This window comes from Salvelinus namaycush, chromosome 9 (assembly GCF_016432855.1).
Source record: "Salvelinus namaycush isolate Seneca chromosome 9, SaNama_1.0, whole genome shotgun sequence".
Lineage (NCBI taxonomy): Eukaryota > Metazoa > Chordata > Actinopteri > Salmoniformes > Salmonidae > Salvelinus > Salvelinus namaycush.
In genome coordinates this window covers 34413884-34430065 of record NC_052315.1, presented here as the reverse complement: position 1 = coordinate 34430065, position 16182 = coordinate 34413884, and the positions used below count along the sequence as shown (strand labels likewise).

At 49.1% G+C, this 16182-nt stretch overlaps 1 protein-coding gene across 1 annotated transcript in view; it reads right to left on the bottom strand.

Moving 5' to 3' along the window:
* The window catches only part of LOC120053257 (SH3 and multiple ankyrin repeat domains protein 3-like), a 275026-nt gene that overhangs the window by 247587 nt on the left and 11257 nt on the right, over positions 1-16182 (bottom strand). The window contains exon 2 of the mRNA XM_039000401.1: positions 4858-4944. Coding sequence (XP_038856329.1) covers positions 4858-4944 — 87 coding nt within the window. The remainder of the gene's footprint in view (positions 1-4857; positions 4945-16182) is intronic.

The window sequence follows — 16182 nt, the reverse complement described above, 5'->3', positions numbered from 1 at the left end:
TAGGTCATTTAGCAAACGCTCTTATCCTGAGAGACTTACAGTACTTTTTGTCTAGTCCCATCTATAACACAGTAGAGTTTAATTATTGACTGAGAGATGATGTAAACCATTTCAGGTCAAACACTTTACACTATTTCAGTTACACTCCAAACCCATAGTGTAGCCGATGTGAGAGTGCCAGTATCATCAGCTTCTAAAAGTAACGCTGCTGTTTCAGTATCAACAGTTTCAGTCCATTTCGGTCCTCATGTTACAGTGCATATAGTGTACCCTTCCGACCCAGACAGTTTGACTGAAGTTAAATCTGTCACAGACACACACACACTCAGAAATCTCCTGGCGGTGTGTGTCTCCTCTTTAGTAGGTACCTCACGTCCCCTGTTACTATTTTTAGCTTCATTCACAGCAGCTTGTGGCACGAGACAAAGCTTCCATCTCCCTCCCAACTCTCTTCTGCGTTTCTTCATCTCCCTCTCTCTCCCTCCAAACTATCCCTACATCCATCTCTCCCTTTCTCCCTCCCTATGCTTAATTGCCAACTGTTGTCCAGAGAGGGAGGGATGACCCAGCATAGCTCAGTGTGTGTATGTGCTTGTGTGTAGGTGAACACTACATGAGCAGCCTGCAAAGGAGAAGGCTAGACAGAGCACCAGACAAAGTGATGCATGGTGCAGGAAAATGGAAAGAAAGAACAGACGTTTGAGCCAGAAGAGGATACCCACATTGCAACCGGAACAAATGCTTGCTCGTTATACAGATGACGTCACACACTTGCTCACGTTGCCAACCTCCATCTGTGAAACAGTCCTTACAACATGCCTGTAATCTTTCTCTTCATCCCTCACACACAGCAGGGTGTGTTTAATCTTCATGTACTGTACCATAATTAGTGTGTTGGCTACCTAATTTCATATATGTGTGTTTGTTAGAATGTGTGCTCGCTCCTGTGTGTGCGTGTGTAACGGATGTGAAATGGCTAGCTAGTTAGCGGTGATGCGCGCTAATAGCGTTTCAATCGGTTACGTCACTCGCTTTGAGACCTTGAAGTAGTGGTTCCCCTTGCTCTACAAAAGCCGCGGCCTTTGTGGAGCGATGGGTAACGATGCTTCGTGGGAGTGCAGAGTCCTAAGTATAGTGATAATATCGTGAGGTCCCTGGCAATTCCCAGCCCTATTTACGGTAAATAGAGTTCCAGGCCACCACCTTTCATTAATAAGCATGCTATTACACATGACATACCACAACATGCCATAGGAGTAACATTTCATGTTAAACAATCACACCTGGGATAGAACTACTCTTGTGTAAAATATCCCCATGGCATGGGGATATTACATGTCTCTCTATATAGACTTCTCACAAAAACAGAAATTATATTTTCTAACCATTCCAGTGCAGATTGATTTGAAAAGGGTTAAAAGTAGCACAAGGCTAATAGATTCCATTAAACATGAATCACCTTTAATACAACCTTCTCCAACCTCTAAGGCCCCAAACAGCCCTGCAGTGGAGAGAGAGAGCGATGACGATGAGGGAATTCCCTGTCCTTAATGTTTTCTCTCCCTCAATCCCTCCACCCATCCCTCAGTCTTAATTTCTCTCATTTCTCTCAATCTCTTTTCTCTCTCTCTTTCGCTTTTCTCTCTCGGTCTCTCTGTCTATAAATGTCCTTTTATGTCAGTCTGCCAACTCAGGCTCTGAGTACATCTGGCTGGTGAGAGAAGAGAGAGAAGAGGGGACATGGAAAATGGGCCTGAAACACACACAGCCTTATCATCTGGACATCTGCTTTGTCCCCTGCCACCTTCTGCCGCACACACACACGCATGCAGGAACATACACACGTGTATGCAGGCACACACGCAGGCGCACATGCATGCACACACATGCACACTAACACATGTAAGATCCCACACATATGTACTCACACACACAGTAGTTCAGAGAAGGGGTCCTTGAATAGTGAGGTACGAGAAATGCTTGAAGGGATTTGAACGGTGGTTCTGCAGGTATTTAGCCAGCCAACATCCAACAGCAGGAAGCAGGCAGGCAGCAGGCAGGTAGAGAGCCAGTGGCATTTATTCATGGATGCGAAGGGAGGCCAGGCTTCCCCCAAAATTTGACCAATAAAAAAATAAACATTAAATAATGTATCTATCATCCCTGTCTTTCATAATTTTCCTTCAATTCACAAGTGGCCGAATCTATCTCAACAGAGAAAGCGTCCGATCAAGTGAAACAGCTCCCCTCTGTCTCAGTATGTGTAGCCCATGTATCTGATTCTGTCTGGTCAAAAAGAGTATGACATAATTGCCGCCCGTAGCATTGAATTCAATAGCAGCAGAAGTCAGCAAGCATTTGGCATCAATGATAAAAAAAATTATAAAAGAATAGCCAATCATCGTTGGGCTAACTAAAAAATATATTGTTTTGTTTTACCCCTTTTTTCTCCCCAATTTCGTGGTATCCAATTGGTAGTAGTTACAGTCTTGTCTGTAGTCTGTAGTTACAGTCTTGTCTCATCGCTGCAACTCCCGAAGGTCGAGAGCCATGCGTCCCCCGAAACACAACCCAAACAAGCCGCACTGCTTCTTGACACAACGCACATTCAACCCGGAAGCCAGCCGCACCAATGTGTCGGAGGAAACACCGTACACCTAGTGACCTGGTCAGCGTGCACTGCACCCGGCCCACCACAGGAGTCGCTAGTGCGCGATGAGATATCCCTGCCGGCCAAACCCTCCCTAACTCGGATGACGCTGGGCCAAATTGTGCGTCGCCCCATGGACCTCCCAGTCGCGGCCGGCTGCAACAGAGCCTGGGCTCAAACGCAGAATCTCTGGTGGCACAGCTAGCACTGCGATGCAGTGCCTTAGACCACTGCGCCACCCGGGAGGCCGAGCTAAACTAAATTGAGGTCAACTGTGAATGGTCCTGGTGCACCAAAGAAAAGTGTCAAGGGGAGCCAGTTTGGATTCACACCAATCACATCAAAGGCAAAACGTCATTGACATAAAAAATGTTTTTGTGTCATTGTCCTCTGGTGGCTAGCTAGCTAAAATCAGCCCTTTCCTAAATTAGTGATGGATGGAGATGGGTATTTGGATTTTATATGATTATAACGGTGATTCTGATCCAACCATAAATTCATACATTGTATCCCTGGCCTGAGAGGATGGAAATTCAATATAGAAAGCTGACGTTAACTAGCTTGCTCATAATTGCCCATACGAGAAATCCAGGTAGCCTAGTCTACTACAACAAAAACTTAAAGTGTGTACTGTATGACAGTCAGACAGTTTTGGCAACATGAAAGACAGGAGCATGGCATTTGCGCACACACACGCATACACAAATCAGTACCATGGAACGCATGATATTTAACTAACGTTGATAGGACTAAATCGTTTTTGGTATCTTTAAGATGTCACTGTATTAGACTAAGCATAGGCACGAGAGTTGATTTGATGATGTTGAAATGGTGAAGTTGAAATGGTGCTGGAATATTGGAAGCAGCTCCTGTTTTCTATGCGGCTTGTGGTAATTATCAATGGTTCTAGACCAATAGTTGTTCAGTAGTCTTAAAATGTCTGAAACATTAACTTGCTTTACCATGCTTTAGGTCATGTAACTGTTTGTTACATGCAATATTTGCTTTGTGTACTTCACCGGTCAGATGTTGCTCTCCGGTTTTGTGATGAAACAATCGTGTGGCTGAATTTATTGTTCCCTGTGTGACTGTTATCTTTTTGTCGTTTCGGCCTTATTATATCACAGTGGCAAACTAACAAGTTATAAAGCAAATAACCCAATTATCACAACACATAGGTTGTAATATGGCTTTTCCTGCCTTGGCTTCCTTAGTGATTTTACATACGAACCGCCACTGTAGAGAGCCAGAGCCTGGGGGAACAGGCCTAGGATACCATTCAAAGCCTGGCACAGTCAAGCTTCCTCCCAGGGGACATCCCTATACCCAAGCCTCAGGAAAAACACCTCCACAGCATGCATGCATGCACACACACACACACACATACACACACACACACACACACACACACACACACACACACACACACACACACACACACACACACACACACACACACACACACACATACACACACACACACACACACACACACACACACACACACAGATGACCGACACTCATACAAATACACACACACACAAAATATATACGTTTTACAGTTCAGAGAGAATGTAACTCTCTTCTCAGTTTCAAGTTGTATTAGTCGTACGTTTATTAGTCGTTCTCTCTGCTCTTTGAATTAACAATGCCACTCACAGCTCTTCTCTCCACCTTTACTTGTTTCCTTATACTTTTCTCTCCCTCCCTCTCTCCCACCCTCCATTTTCCCTCCCCCTTCCTCCGTCTCTAAGTGCCCAGTTGTCAAAGTCGGCTGCAGCTGAGCTAATGAAGACATTTGAAGAGATTTATTATCGAGAGAGAAAGAGAGAGATAGAACAGAAGAGAGAGAAAGATAGAATAGGGGAGATGGAGCGAGAGAGACAGAGAGAGAGAGCGATGGAGAGGAAGATATGGAGAGAAAGAGAGGGTGCAAGCAATCCGAAGAGCAAATTAACAAATAGAGTAGGCGAGAGTGTATATACCGGAGAGAGAAAGGCAGTGAAGGCGAGAGAGAAAGAGGGAAGGGCTGATGAAGACTGAAAGAAAAAAGGCTGCAGAGAGAGACGATAGGGGGAAAAGAGAAAGCGATAAAGGGTATAGAGGGAGAGAGAGATCCGACAGAAAGGTATAGAGAGAGAGGCACCAGGAGCTCTCTCCCTCAGTAACAGTAGCAGTCCAACAGTATGAGTGACGCTGTAACTCACCGTCTGTGCCAGGTCCGGTATTCCAATGCGGATCACCAGAGTGTTGCCCTGTGGCTCCTCCATGCCTCCTCCTGCACTGGGGCTCCGCTCCCGAGCGGGACGGAAAGAGAAAACACCGACAGAAACAGGAATGCCGCTGTCAGAGCTGGCCCCCTGGCTGCCGTTGGTGTGTGTGTAGGGGGGTGTGTGTGAGTGTGTGTGCGTGTGCTAGTCCTGCTGTGGAGAGTTGGGTGGCTCATGTTTGCCGGCTGCAGGACGTAGAGGCATGCTCCGTGTAAGGGGCTCTCTCTGCGCTCGCTTTGTCCACACACACACACACTGCTCTCACTCGCTGGCTCACGCTCTCGCTAGACACACACACCACTCGCACCGCACATCACTCACCTGGGAGAGAAAGACAGAGGGAGAGAGGTGTGGAAGGGGGAGTGAAAGGGAGATGGGGAGAGGGGAGGAAACGGGGGGCAACAGAGGATCAGAGGATGAAGGGGAGGGAGAGAGGGGAGGAAACCATGTTAGATTTTGATAAGCAACGAGAGGATGTGTGACTGAAACTGAGATGAGATGAACAGATAACTGCAGAAAGGAATAGATAATTACTTCATGGTGTAAAAATAATCTTACTCTGTATGATTTAGTAGAAGATAAACATAATAATACAATCTCCAAATGGCATACATACTTTGATATTCATTCATTAAATAAGAAGCAAACTTCTGAAATGGAGATAAAAAGCAGTTCTTTTTGAGGAGAAGGTGCATTTCTGAGTGGATCCTTCAGTCACATTTAGGCCCAGCATGAGACCCAGCAAACCAAAATTGGTTCTATGTTCTAATAACACAAAAACTGTCCAGTCGTGCTGATGATTATACAATGTTTGTATAAAACGTTCTCCTGATGTTGCAAGAATGTTCCTAGAACACATTTCATCTGTTCTTTAAATGTTCCCAGAATGTTTCATTAGGTTGTGGGAACAGTCTGTTGAGCACATTGTGGGGTCATCACAAAATATATGTTCCCAAAACACAAAAGCTGTCCAGTTGTGTGGATGATTGTAATATTTATTTTCACTTGATGTTACAAGAATGTTCTTAGGCCAGAACACATTTTTTCTTTTATTAAAAACTTACCAGAATGTGTTTTTTAGGTTGTGGGAACATTGTGGGGATATGACAATAGATATATTCCCAAAACACTATAACTGCCCAGTTGTGCTGACATTCAGGTAACGTTTGTATCTGGGTGTAAAAAACATTCCTTTTATGTTGCAAGAATGTTCACACAACAGCCTTTCTGAGTTCTATAGGCTCACAGAATATTTAATTAGGTTGTGGGAACAGTGTGGATACATTACAAGAGATAGGTTCCCAAAACATAAAATATGCTCAGTTGGGATGACATTCATACAAAGTTTAAATTATGTTGCACAGAACACTCCTATAATGTTGCAAGACTATTATTGTGATATTCACGAAGGTTGCACAGAACATTCCAACAATGTTGCACAACGTTTCTAAATGTCCAAATAAGTCAGTTTTTATGACGTTCATAGCATATTGTCTAATATGGTCTGAGTTAATGACGTGATGTTAGTCACAGGGTCTCTCAATGTCAGATCGATGGCGGTACTCTGTAGGCGTTAACTTTCAATCCTCCCCCTGCTCTGCCTTTCTCTGATTGAACCACTCTGCTCTGCCTTTCTGTTGCAGCATTCTGCTCTGCCTTTCTGTTGCAGCACTCTGCTCTGCTCTGCCTCTCTCTCTGTTGGAGCACTCTGCTCTGCCTCTCTCTGTTGGAGCACTCTGCTCTGCCTCTCTCTCTGTTGGAACACTCTGCTCTGCCTCTCTCTCTGTTGGAACACTCTGCTCTGCCTCTCTCTCTCTGTTGGAGCACTCTGCTCTGCCTCTCTCTCTGTTGGAGCACTCTGCTGTGCCTCTCTCTCTGTTGGAGCACTCTGCTCTGCCTCTCTCTCTCTGTTGGAACACTCTGCTCTGCCTCTCTCTCTCTGTTGGAACACTCTGCTCTGCCTCTCTCTCTCTGTTGGAACACTCTGCTCTGCCTCTCTCTCTCTGTTGGAACACTCTGCTCTGCCTCTCTCTCTCTGTTGGAGCACTCTGCTCTGCCTCTCTCTCTGTTGGAGCACTCTGCTCTGCCTCTCTCTCTCTGGTGGAGCACTCTGCTCTGCCCCTCTCTCTCTGTTGGAGCACTCTGTTCTGCCGGAGCACTCTGCTCTGCCTCTCTCTCTCTGTTGGAACACTCTGCTCTGCCTCTCTCTCTGTTGGAACACTCTGCTCTGCCTCTCTCTCTGTTGGAGCACTCTGCTCTGCCTTTCTGTTGGAGCAATGCTCTGCCTTTCTGTTGCAGCACTCTGCTCTGCTCTGCCTCTCTCTGTTGGAGCACTCTGCTCTGCCTCTCTCTGCTGGAGAACTCTGCTCTGCTCTGCCTTTCTGTTGCAGCACTCTGCTCTGCCTCTCTCTCTCTGTTGGATCACTCTGCTCTGCCTTTCTGTTGCAGCACTCTGCTCTGCCTTTCTGTTGCAGCACTCTGCTCTGCCTCTCTCTCTGTTGGAGCACTCTGCTATGCCTCGCTCTCTCTGTTGGAGCACTCTGCTCTGCCTCGCTCTCTGTTGGAGCACTGCTCTGCTCTGCCTCTCTCTCTGTTGGAGCACTCTTCTCTGCTCTGCCTCTCTCTCTGTTGGAACACTCTGCTCTGCCTCTCTCTCTGTTGGAGCACTCTGCTCTGCTCTGCCTCTCTCTCTCTGTTGGAGCACTCTGCTCTGCCTCTCTCTCTGTTGGAGCACTCTGCTCTGCCTCTCTCTCTGTTGGAGCACTGCTCTAATCTGCCTCTCTCTCTGTTGGAGCACTCTGTTCTGCTATGCCTCTCTCTCTGTTGGAGCACTCTGCTCTGCCTCTCTCTCTGTTGGAGCACTCTGCTCTGCTCTGCCTCTCTCTCTGTTGGAGCACTCTGCTCTGCCTCTCTCTCTGTTGGAGCACACTGCTCTGCTCTGCATCTCTCTCTCTGTTGGAGCACTCTGCTCTGCTCTGCCTCTCTCTCTGTTGGAACACTCTGCTCTGCCTCTCTCTCTGTTGGAGCACTCTGCTCTGCCTCTCTCTCTGTTGGAGCACTGCTCTACTCTGCCTCTCTCTCTCTGTTGGAGCACTCTGCTCTGCTCTGCCTCTCTCTCTGTTGGAACACTCTGCTCTGCCTCTCTCTGTTGGAGCACTCTGCTCTGCTCTGCCTCTCTCTCTGTTGGAACACTCTGGTCTGCCTCTCTCTCTGTTGGAGCACTCTGCTCTGCTCTGCCTCTCTCTCTGTTGGAGCACTCTGCTCTGCCTCTCTCTGTTGGAGCACTCTGCTCTGCTCTGCCTCTCTCTCTGTTGGAGCACTCTGCTCTGCTCTGCCTCTCTCTCTGTTGGAGCACTCTGCTCTGCCTCTCTCTCTGTTGGAGCACTGCTCTGCTCTGCCTCTCTCTCTCTGTTGGAGCACTCTGCTCTGGTCTGCCTCTCTCTCTGTTGGAGCACTCTGCTCTGCCTCTCTCTCTGTTGGAGCACACTGCTCTGCTCTGCTCTCTCTCTGTTGGAGCACTCTGCTCTGCTCTGCCTCTCTCTCTGTTGGAACACTCTGCTCTGCTCTGCCTCTCTCTCTGTTGGAACACTCTGCTCTGCCTCTCTCTCTCTGTTGCAGCACTCTGCTCTGCTCTGCCTCTCTCTCTGTTGGAGCACTCTGCTCTGCTCTGCCTCTCTCTCTGTTGGAACACTCTGCTCTGCCTCTCTCTCTGTTGGAACACTCTGCTCTGCCTCTGTCTCTGTTGGAACACTCTGCTCTGCCTCTCTCTCTGTTGAAACAGCTATCTGTCCCTCTCTTCCTCTGGATGTGAATGTGTACAGTATGTACGTGTACATTTGTATGGTGTGTAAATGGATGAACAGTATATGTCTATATACACTGAGTGTACAAAACAAACACATGCATTCCTAATATTGAGTTGCACCCTCTTTTGCCTTCAGAACAGCCTAAATTCATCGGGCATAGACTCCACACAGTGTCGAATGTGAACACGCTGCTCTGCCTCTCTCTCTCTGTTGGAACACTCTGCTCTGCCTCTCTCTCTGTTGGAGCACTCTGCTCTGCCTCTCTCTCTCTGTTGGAGCACTCTGCTCTGCCTCTCTCTCTCTGTTGGAGCACTCTGCTCTGCCTCTCTCTCTGTTGGAGCACTCTGCTCTGCCGGAGCACTCTGCTCTGCCTCTCTCTCTCTGTTGGAACACTCTGCTCTGCCTCTCTCTCTGTTGGAACACTCTGCTCTGCCTCTCTCTCTGTTGGAGCACTCTGCTCTGCCTTTCTGTTGGAGCACTGCTCTGCCTTTCTGTTGCAGCACTCTGCTCTGCTCTGCCTCTCTCTGTTGGAGCACTCTGCTATGCCTCTCTCTGCTGGAGAACTCTGCTCTGCTCTGCCTTTCTGTTGCAGCACTCTGCTCTGCCTCACTTTCTCTGTTGGATCACTCTGCTCTGCCTTTCTGTTGCTGCACTCTGCTCTGCCTTTCTGTTGCAGCACTCTGCTCTGCCTCTCTCTCTGTTGGAGCACTCTGTTCTGCTCTGCCTCTCTCTCTGTTGGAGCACTCTGCTCTGCCTCTCTCTCTGTTGGAGCACTCTGCTCTGCCTCTCTCTCTGTTGGAGCACACTGCTCTGCTCTGCATCTCTCTCTCTGTTGGAGCACTCTGCTCTGCTCTGCCTCTCTCTCTGTTGGAGCACTCTGCTCTGCCTCTCTCTCTGTTGGAGCACTGCTCTGCTCTGCCTCTCTCTCTCTGTTGGAGCACTCTGCTCTGCTCTGCCTCTCTCTCTGTTGGAGCACTCTGCTCTGCCTCTCTCTCTGTTGGAGCACTCTGCTCTGCCTCTCTCTCTGTTGGAGCACTCTGCTCTGCCGGAGCACTCTGCTCTGCCTCTCTCTCTCTGTTGGAACACTCTGCTCTGCCTCTCTCTCTGTTGGAACACTCTGCTCTGCCTCTCTCTCTGTTGGAGCACACTGCTCTGTTCTGCATCTCTCTCTCTGTTGGAGCACTCTGCTCTGCTCTGCCTCTCTCTCTGTTGGAGCACTCTGCTCTGCCTCTCTCTCTGTTGGAGCACTGCTCTGCTCTGCCTCTCTCTCTCTGTTGGAGCACTCTGCTCTGCTCTGCCTCTCTCTCTGTTGGAGCACTCTGCTCTGCCTCTCTCTCTGTTGGAGCACTCTGCTCTGCCTCTCTCTCTGTTGGAGCACTCTGCTCTGCCGGAGCACTCTGCTCTGCCTCTCTCTCTCTGTTGGAACACTCTGCTCTGCCTCTCTCTCTGTTGGAACACTCTGCTCTGCCTCTCTCTCTGTTGGAGCACACTGCTCTGTTCTGCAGCTCTCTCTCTGTTGGAGCACTCTGCTATGCTCTGCCTCTCTCTCTGTTGGAGCACTCTGCTCTGCCTCTCTCTCTGTTGGAGCACTGCTCTGCTCTGCCTCTCTCTCTCTGTTGGAGCACTCTGCTCTGCTCTGCCTCTCTCTCTGTTGGAGCACTCTGCTCTGCCTCTCTCTCTGTTGGAGCACTCTGCTCTGCCTCTCTCTCTGTTGGAGCACTCTGCTCTGCTTCTCTCTCTGTTGGAACACTCTGCTCTGCCTCTCTCTCTGTTGGAGCACTGCTCTGCTCTGCCTCTCTCTCTCTGTTGGAGCACTCTGCTCTGCTCTGCCTCTCTCTCTGTTGGAGCACTCTGCTCTGCCTCTCTCTGTTGGAGCACTCTGCTCTGCTCTGCCTCTCTCTCTGTTGGAGCACTCTGCTCTGCTCTGCCTCTCTCTCTGTTGGAACACTCTGCTCTGCCTTTCTCTCTCTGTTGCAGCACTCTGCTCTGCTCTGCCTCTCTCTCTGTTGGAGCACTCTGCTCTGCTCTGCCTCTCTCTCTGTTGGAACACTCTGCTCTGCCTCTCTCTCTGTTGGAACACTCTGCTCTGCCTCTCTCTCTGTTGGAACACTTTGCTCTGCCTCTCTCTCTGTTGGAACACTCTGCTCTGCCTCTCTCTCTGTTGAAACAGCTATCTGTCCCTCTCTTCCTCTGGATGTGAATGTGTACAGTATGTACGTGTACATTTGTATGGTGTGTAAATGGATGAACAGTATATGTCTATATACACTGAGTGTACAAAACAAACACATGCATTCCTAATATTGAGTTGCACCCTCTTTTGCCTTCAGAACAGCCTAAATTCATCGGGCATAGACTCCACACAGTGTCGAATGTGAACACTCTGCTCTGCCTCTCTCTCTCTGTTGGAACACTCTGCTCTGCCCTCTCTGTTGGAGCACTCTGCTCTGCCTCTCTCTCTCTGTTGGAGCACTCTGCTCTGCCTCTCTCTCTGTTGGAGCACTCTGCTCTGCCTCTCTCTCTGTTGGAGCACTCTGCTCTGCCGTAGCACTCTGCTCTGCCTCTCTCTCTCTGTTGGAACACTCTGCTCTGCCTCTCTCTCTGTTGGAACACTCTGCTCTGCCTCTCTCTCTGTTGGAGCACTCTGCTCTGCCTTTCTGTTGGAGCACTGCTCTGCCTTTCTGTTGCAGCACTCTGCTCTGCTCTGCCTCTCTCTGTTGGAGCACTCTGCTCTGCCTCTCTCTGCTGGAGAACTCTGCTCTGCTCTGCCTTTCTGTTGCAGCACTCTGCTCTGCATCTCTCTCTCTGTTGGATCACTCTGCTCTGCCTTTCTGTTGCTGCACTCTGCTCTGCCTTTCTGTTGCAGCACTCTGCTCTGCCTCTCTCTCTGTTGGAGCACTCTGCTCTGCCTCGCTCTCTCTGTTGGAACACTCTGCTCTGCCTCTCTCTCTGTTGGAGCACTCTGCTCTGCCTCTCTCTCTGTTGGAGCACTGCTCTGCTCTGCCTCTCTCTCTCTGTTGGAGCACTCTGCTCTGCTCTGCCTCTCTCTCTCTGTTGGAGCACTCTGCTCTGCCTCTCTCTCTGTTGGAGCACTCTGCTCTGCCTCTCTCTCTGTTGGAACACTCTGCTCTGCCTTTCTCTCTGTTGGAGCACTCTGCTCTGCCTCTCTCTCTGTTGGAGCACTCTGTTCTGCTCTGCCTCTCTCTCTGTTGGAGCACTCTGCTCTGCCTCTCTCTCTGTTGGAGCACTCTGCTCTGCTCTGCCTCTCTCTCTGTTGGAGCACTCTGCTCTGCCTCTCTCTCTGTTGGAGCACACTGCTCTGCTCTGCATCTCTCTCTCTGTTGGAGCACTCTGCTCTGCTCTGCCTCTCTCTCTGTTGGAACACTCTGCTCTGGCTCTCTCTCTGTTGGAGCACTCTGCTCTGCCTCTCTCTCTGTTGGAGCACTGCTCTGCTCTGCCTCTCTCTCTCTGTTGGAGCACTCTGCTCTGCTCTGCCTCTCTCTCTGTTGGAGCACTCTGCTCTGCCTCTCTCTCTGTTGGAGCACTGCTCTGCTCTGCCTCTCTCTCTCTGTTGGAGCACTCTGCTCTGCTCTGCCTCTCTCTCTGTTGGAGCACTCTGCTCTGCCTCTCTCTCTGTTGGAGCACACTGCTCTGCTCTGCATCTCTCTCTCTGTTGGAGCACTCTGCTCTGCTCTGCCTCTCTCTCTGTTGGAACACTCTGCTCTGCCTCTCTCTCTGTTGGAGCACTCTGCTCTGCCTCTCTCTCTGTTGGAGCACTGCTCTGCTTTGCCTCTCTCTCTGTTGGAGCACTCTGCTCTGCCTCTCTCTCTGTTGGAACACTCTGCTCTGCCTCTCTCTCTGTTGGAGCACTCTGCTCTGCTCTGCCTCTCTCTCTGTTGGAACACTCTGCTCTGCCTCTCTCTGTTGGAGCACTCTGCTCTGCTCTGCCTCTCTCTCTGTTGGAGCACTCTGCTCTGCTCTGCCTCTCTCTCTGTTGGAACACTCTGCTCTGCTCTGCCTCTCTCTCTGTTGGAACACTCTGCTCTGCCTCTCTCTGTTGCAGCACTCTGCTCTGCTCTGCCTCTCTCTGTTGGAGCACTCTGCTCTGCTCTGCCTCTCTCTCTGTTGGAACACTCTGCTCTGCCTCTCTCTCTCTGTTGCAGCACTCTGATCTGCTCTGCCTCTCTCTCTGTTGGAGCACTCTGCTCTGCTCTGCCTCTCTCTCTGTTGGAACACTCTGCTCTGCCTCTCTCTCTGTTGGAACACTCTGCTCTGCCTCTCTCTCTGTTGGAACACTTTGCTCTGCCTCTCTCTCTGTTGGAACACTCTGCTCTGCCTCTCTCTCTGTTGAAAGAGCTATCTGTCCCTCTCTTCCTCTGGATGTGAATGTGTACAGTATGTACGTGTACATTTGTATGGTGTGTAAATGGATGAACAGTATATGTCTATATACACTGAGTGTACAAAACAAACACATGCATTCCTAATATTGAGTTGCACCCTCTTTTGCCTTCAGAACAGCCTAAATTCATCGGGCATAGACTCCACACAGTGTCGAATGTGAACACGCTGCTCTGCCTCTCTCTCTCTGTTGGAACACTCTGCTCTGCCTCTCTCTCTGTTGGAGCACTCTGCTCTGCCTCTCTCTCTCTGTTGGAGCACTCTGCTCTGCCTCTCTCTCTGTTGGAGCACTCTGCTCTGCCTCTCTCTCTGTTGGAGCACTCTGCTCTGCCGGAGCACTCTGCTCTGCCTCTCTCTCTCTCTGTTGGAACACTCTGCTCTGCCTCTCTCTCTGTTGGAACACTCTGCTCTGCCTCTCTCTCTGTTGGAGCACTCTGCTCTGCCTTTCTGTTGCAGCACTCTGCTCTGCTCTGCCTCTCTCTGTTGGAGCACTCTGCTCTGCCTCTCTCTGCTGGAGAACTCTGCTCTGCTCTGCCTTTCTGTTGCAGCACTCTGCTCTGCCTCTCTTTCTCTGTTGGATCACTCTGCTCTGCCTTTCTGTTGCTGCACTCTGCTCTGCCTTTCTGTTGCAGCACTCTGCTCTGCCTCTCTCTCTGTTGGAGCACTCTGCTCTGCCTCGCTCTCTCTGTTGGAGCACTCTGCTCTGCCTCTCTCTCTGTTGGAGCACTGCTCTGCTCTGCCTCTCTCTCTCTGTTGGAGCACTCTGCTCTGCTCTGCCTCTCTCTCTCTGTTGGAGCACTCTGCTCTGCTCTGCCTCTCTCTCTCTGTTGGAGCACTCTGCTCTGCCTCTCTCTCTGTTGGAGCACTCTGCTCTGCCTCTCTCTCTGTTGGAACACTCTGCTCTGCCTCTCTCTCTGTTGGAGCACTCTGCTCTGCTCTGCCTCTCTCTCTGTTGGAGCACTCTGCTCTGCCTCTCTCTCTGTTGGAGCACTCTGCTCTGCTCTACCTCTCTCTCTGTGTGAGCACTCTGCTCTGCTCTGCCTCTCTCTCTGTTGGAACACTCTGCTCTGCCTCTCTCTCTCTGTTGCAGCACTCTGCTCTGCTCTGCCTCTCTCTCTGTTGGAGCACTCTGCTCTGCTCTGCCTCTCTCTCTGTTGGAACACTCTGCTCTGCCTCTCTCTCTGTTGGAACACTCTGCTCTGCCTCTCTCTCTGTTGAAACAGCTATCTGTCCCTCTCTTCCTCTGGATGTGAATGTGTACAGTATGTACGTGTACATTTGTATGGTGTGTAAATGGATGAACAGTATATGTCTATATACACTGAGTGTACAAAACAAACACATGCATTCCTAATATTGAGTTGCACCCTCTTTTGCCTTCAGAACAGCCTCAATTCATCGGGCATAGACTCCACACAGTGTCGAATATGAACACTCTGCTCTGCCTCTCTCTCTCTGTTGGAACACTCTGCTCTGCCTCTCTCTCTGTTGGAACACTCTGCTCTGCCTCTCTCTCTGTTGGAGCACTCTGCTCTGCCTCTCTGTTGGAGCACTCTGCTCTGCCTCTCTCTCTCTGTTGGAACACTCTGCTCTGCCTCTCTCTCTGTTGGAGCACTCTGCTCTGCCTCTGCTCTGACTATCATCCCTGTGGAATGTGTTCCACAGGGATGATAGTCCATGTTGACACCAATGCTTCCCACAGTTGTGTCAAGTTGGCTGGATGTCCTTTGGATGGTGGACCATTCTTGATATACACGGGAAATGTGAAAAACCCAGCAGCATTGCAGTTCTTGACACACTTAAAGGCACTTCAATATCTTGTCATACCCATTCACCCGCTGAATGGCACACATACACAATCCATGTCTCAGTATCAAGGCTTAAAAATCCTTCTTTAACCTGTCTCCTACCCTTTATCTACACTCATTGAAGTGGATTTAACAAGTGACATCAATAATGGATCATAGCTTTCACCTGATCAGTCTATGTCATGGAAAGAGCCGTTCCTAATGTTTTGCACACTCAGTGTATATGACTGTGTGTGTGAGCGTAAATATTGTCTGTGTCAGCCATCAGGGGCCTGATGAGGACATGGCTCCCTGATGCCACTCCTCTTCACATCAACAACATATCTCTCTCCCTTCTCTCTTCCTACAGTAGTCATGTTCTTCACCACAAATAAATAACATTCAGCATCCATATCTATCATCAGCTCTTTCCTAACTGTGTGTGTTTTCAGGTCTCTCTGGTTCCACTCTGCAGTGAAGTGTGTGTAGTGTGTGTAGTGTGTGTAGTGTGTGTAGTGTGTGTAGTGTGTGTAGTGTGTGTAGTGTGTGTAGTGTGTGTGTGCGTGCATGTTTTCTAGCGGTGTATCGTCTCTTTGTACAGGAGTCTGTAGGAATCACACTGTATTTCATGAGAAGTTAATATGTAGCTGAAACACCAGCTTATTATTTCCCATAAGTGTCCTGCCCTGCAGAGAGCTTCACAGAGAGAGGAGGATTAAAGAGCTCTATGGTCCTGGCTGCACCATGGAGACGTCACACTGAAGAGGCAACTACAGGATGGAGACTAACCTCATTTTGGAACAAATGGAAAAAGGTGTCATGCCCCGCTTCGTCCTCAACTTTTCCTAAATAAGTTTATATAACACACTGTCAGTGTTAGAATCTTAATATCACAAACAGAACTGGAGTTATAACCACTTTTAGGAGGGCATGTCATTTTTTGAATGGTTTTCCCCCGTTGCCCCTTCTCCTCAGAGCAGGGCCTGCTCCGCTCCTTCTTCCAACAATTGATAGTGCAGTGCCCAGTTGATAATCACCCTAATCATTTCCTTGAAGCTGAACCTAAACTATACATAAACTAATTTCACACATAACAGATTCAATAAAAAATAAAAAGTATGATGGGGAGAAACGGGGAGAATGTGTGAGCTGTTGAGTGAGGGGAAGCGAAATATCCATAATTATGTAATCCCCCTTTCTGAATGAAGAACAGGGCCATTCTACTGTATTGATCCATTTAAATTATAATCTTAAAATGGTATCTACAT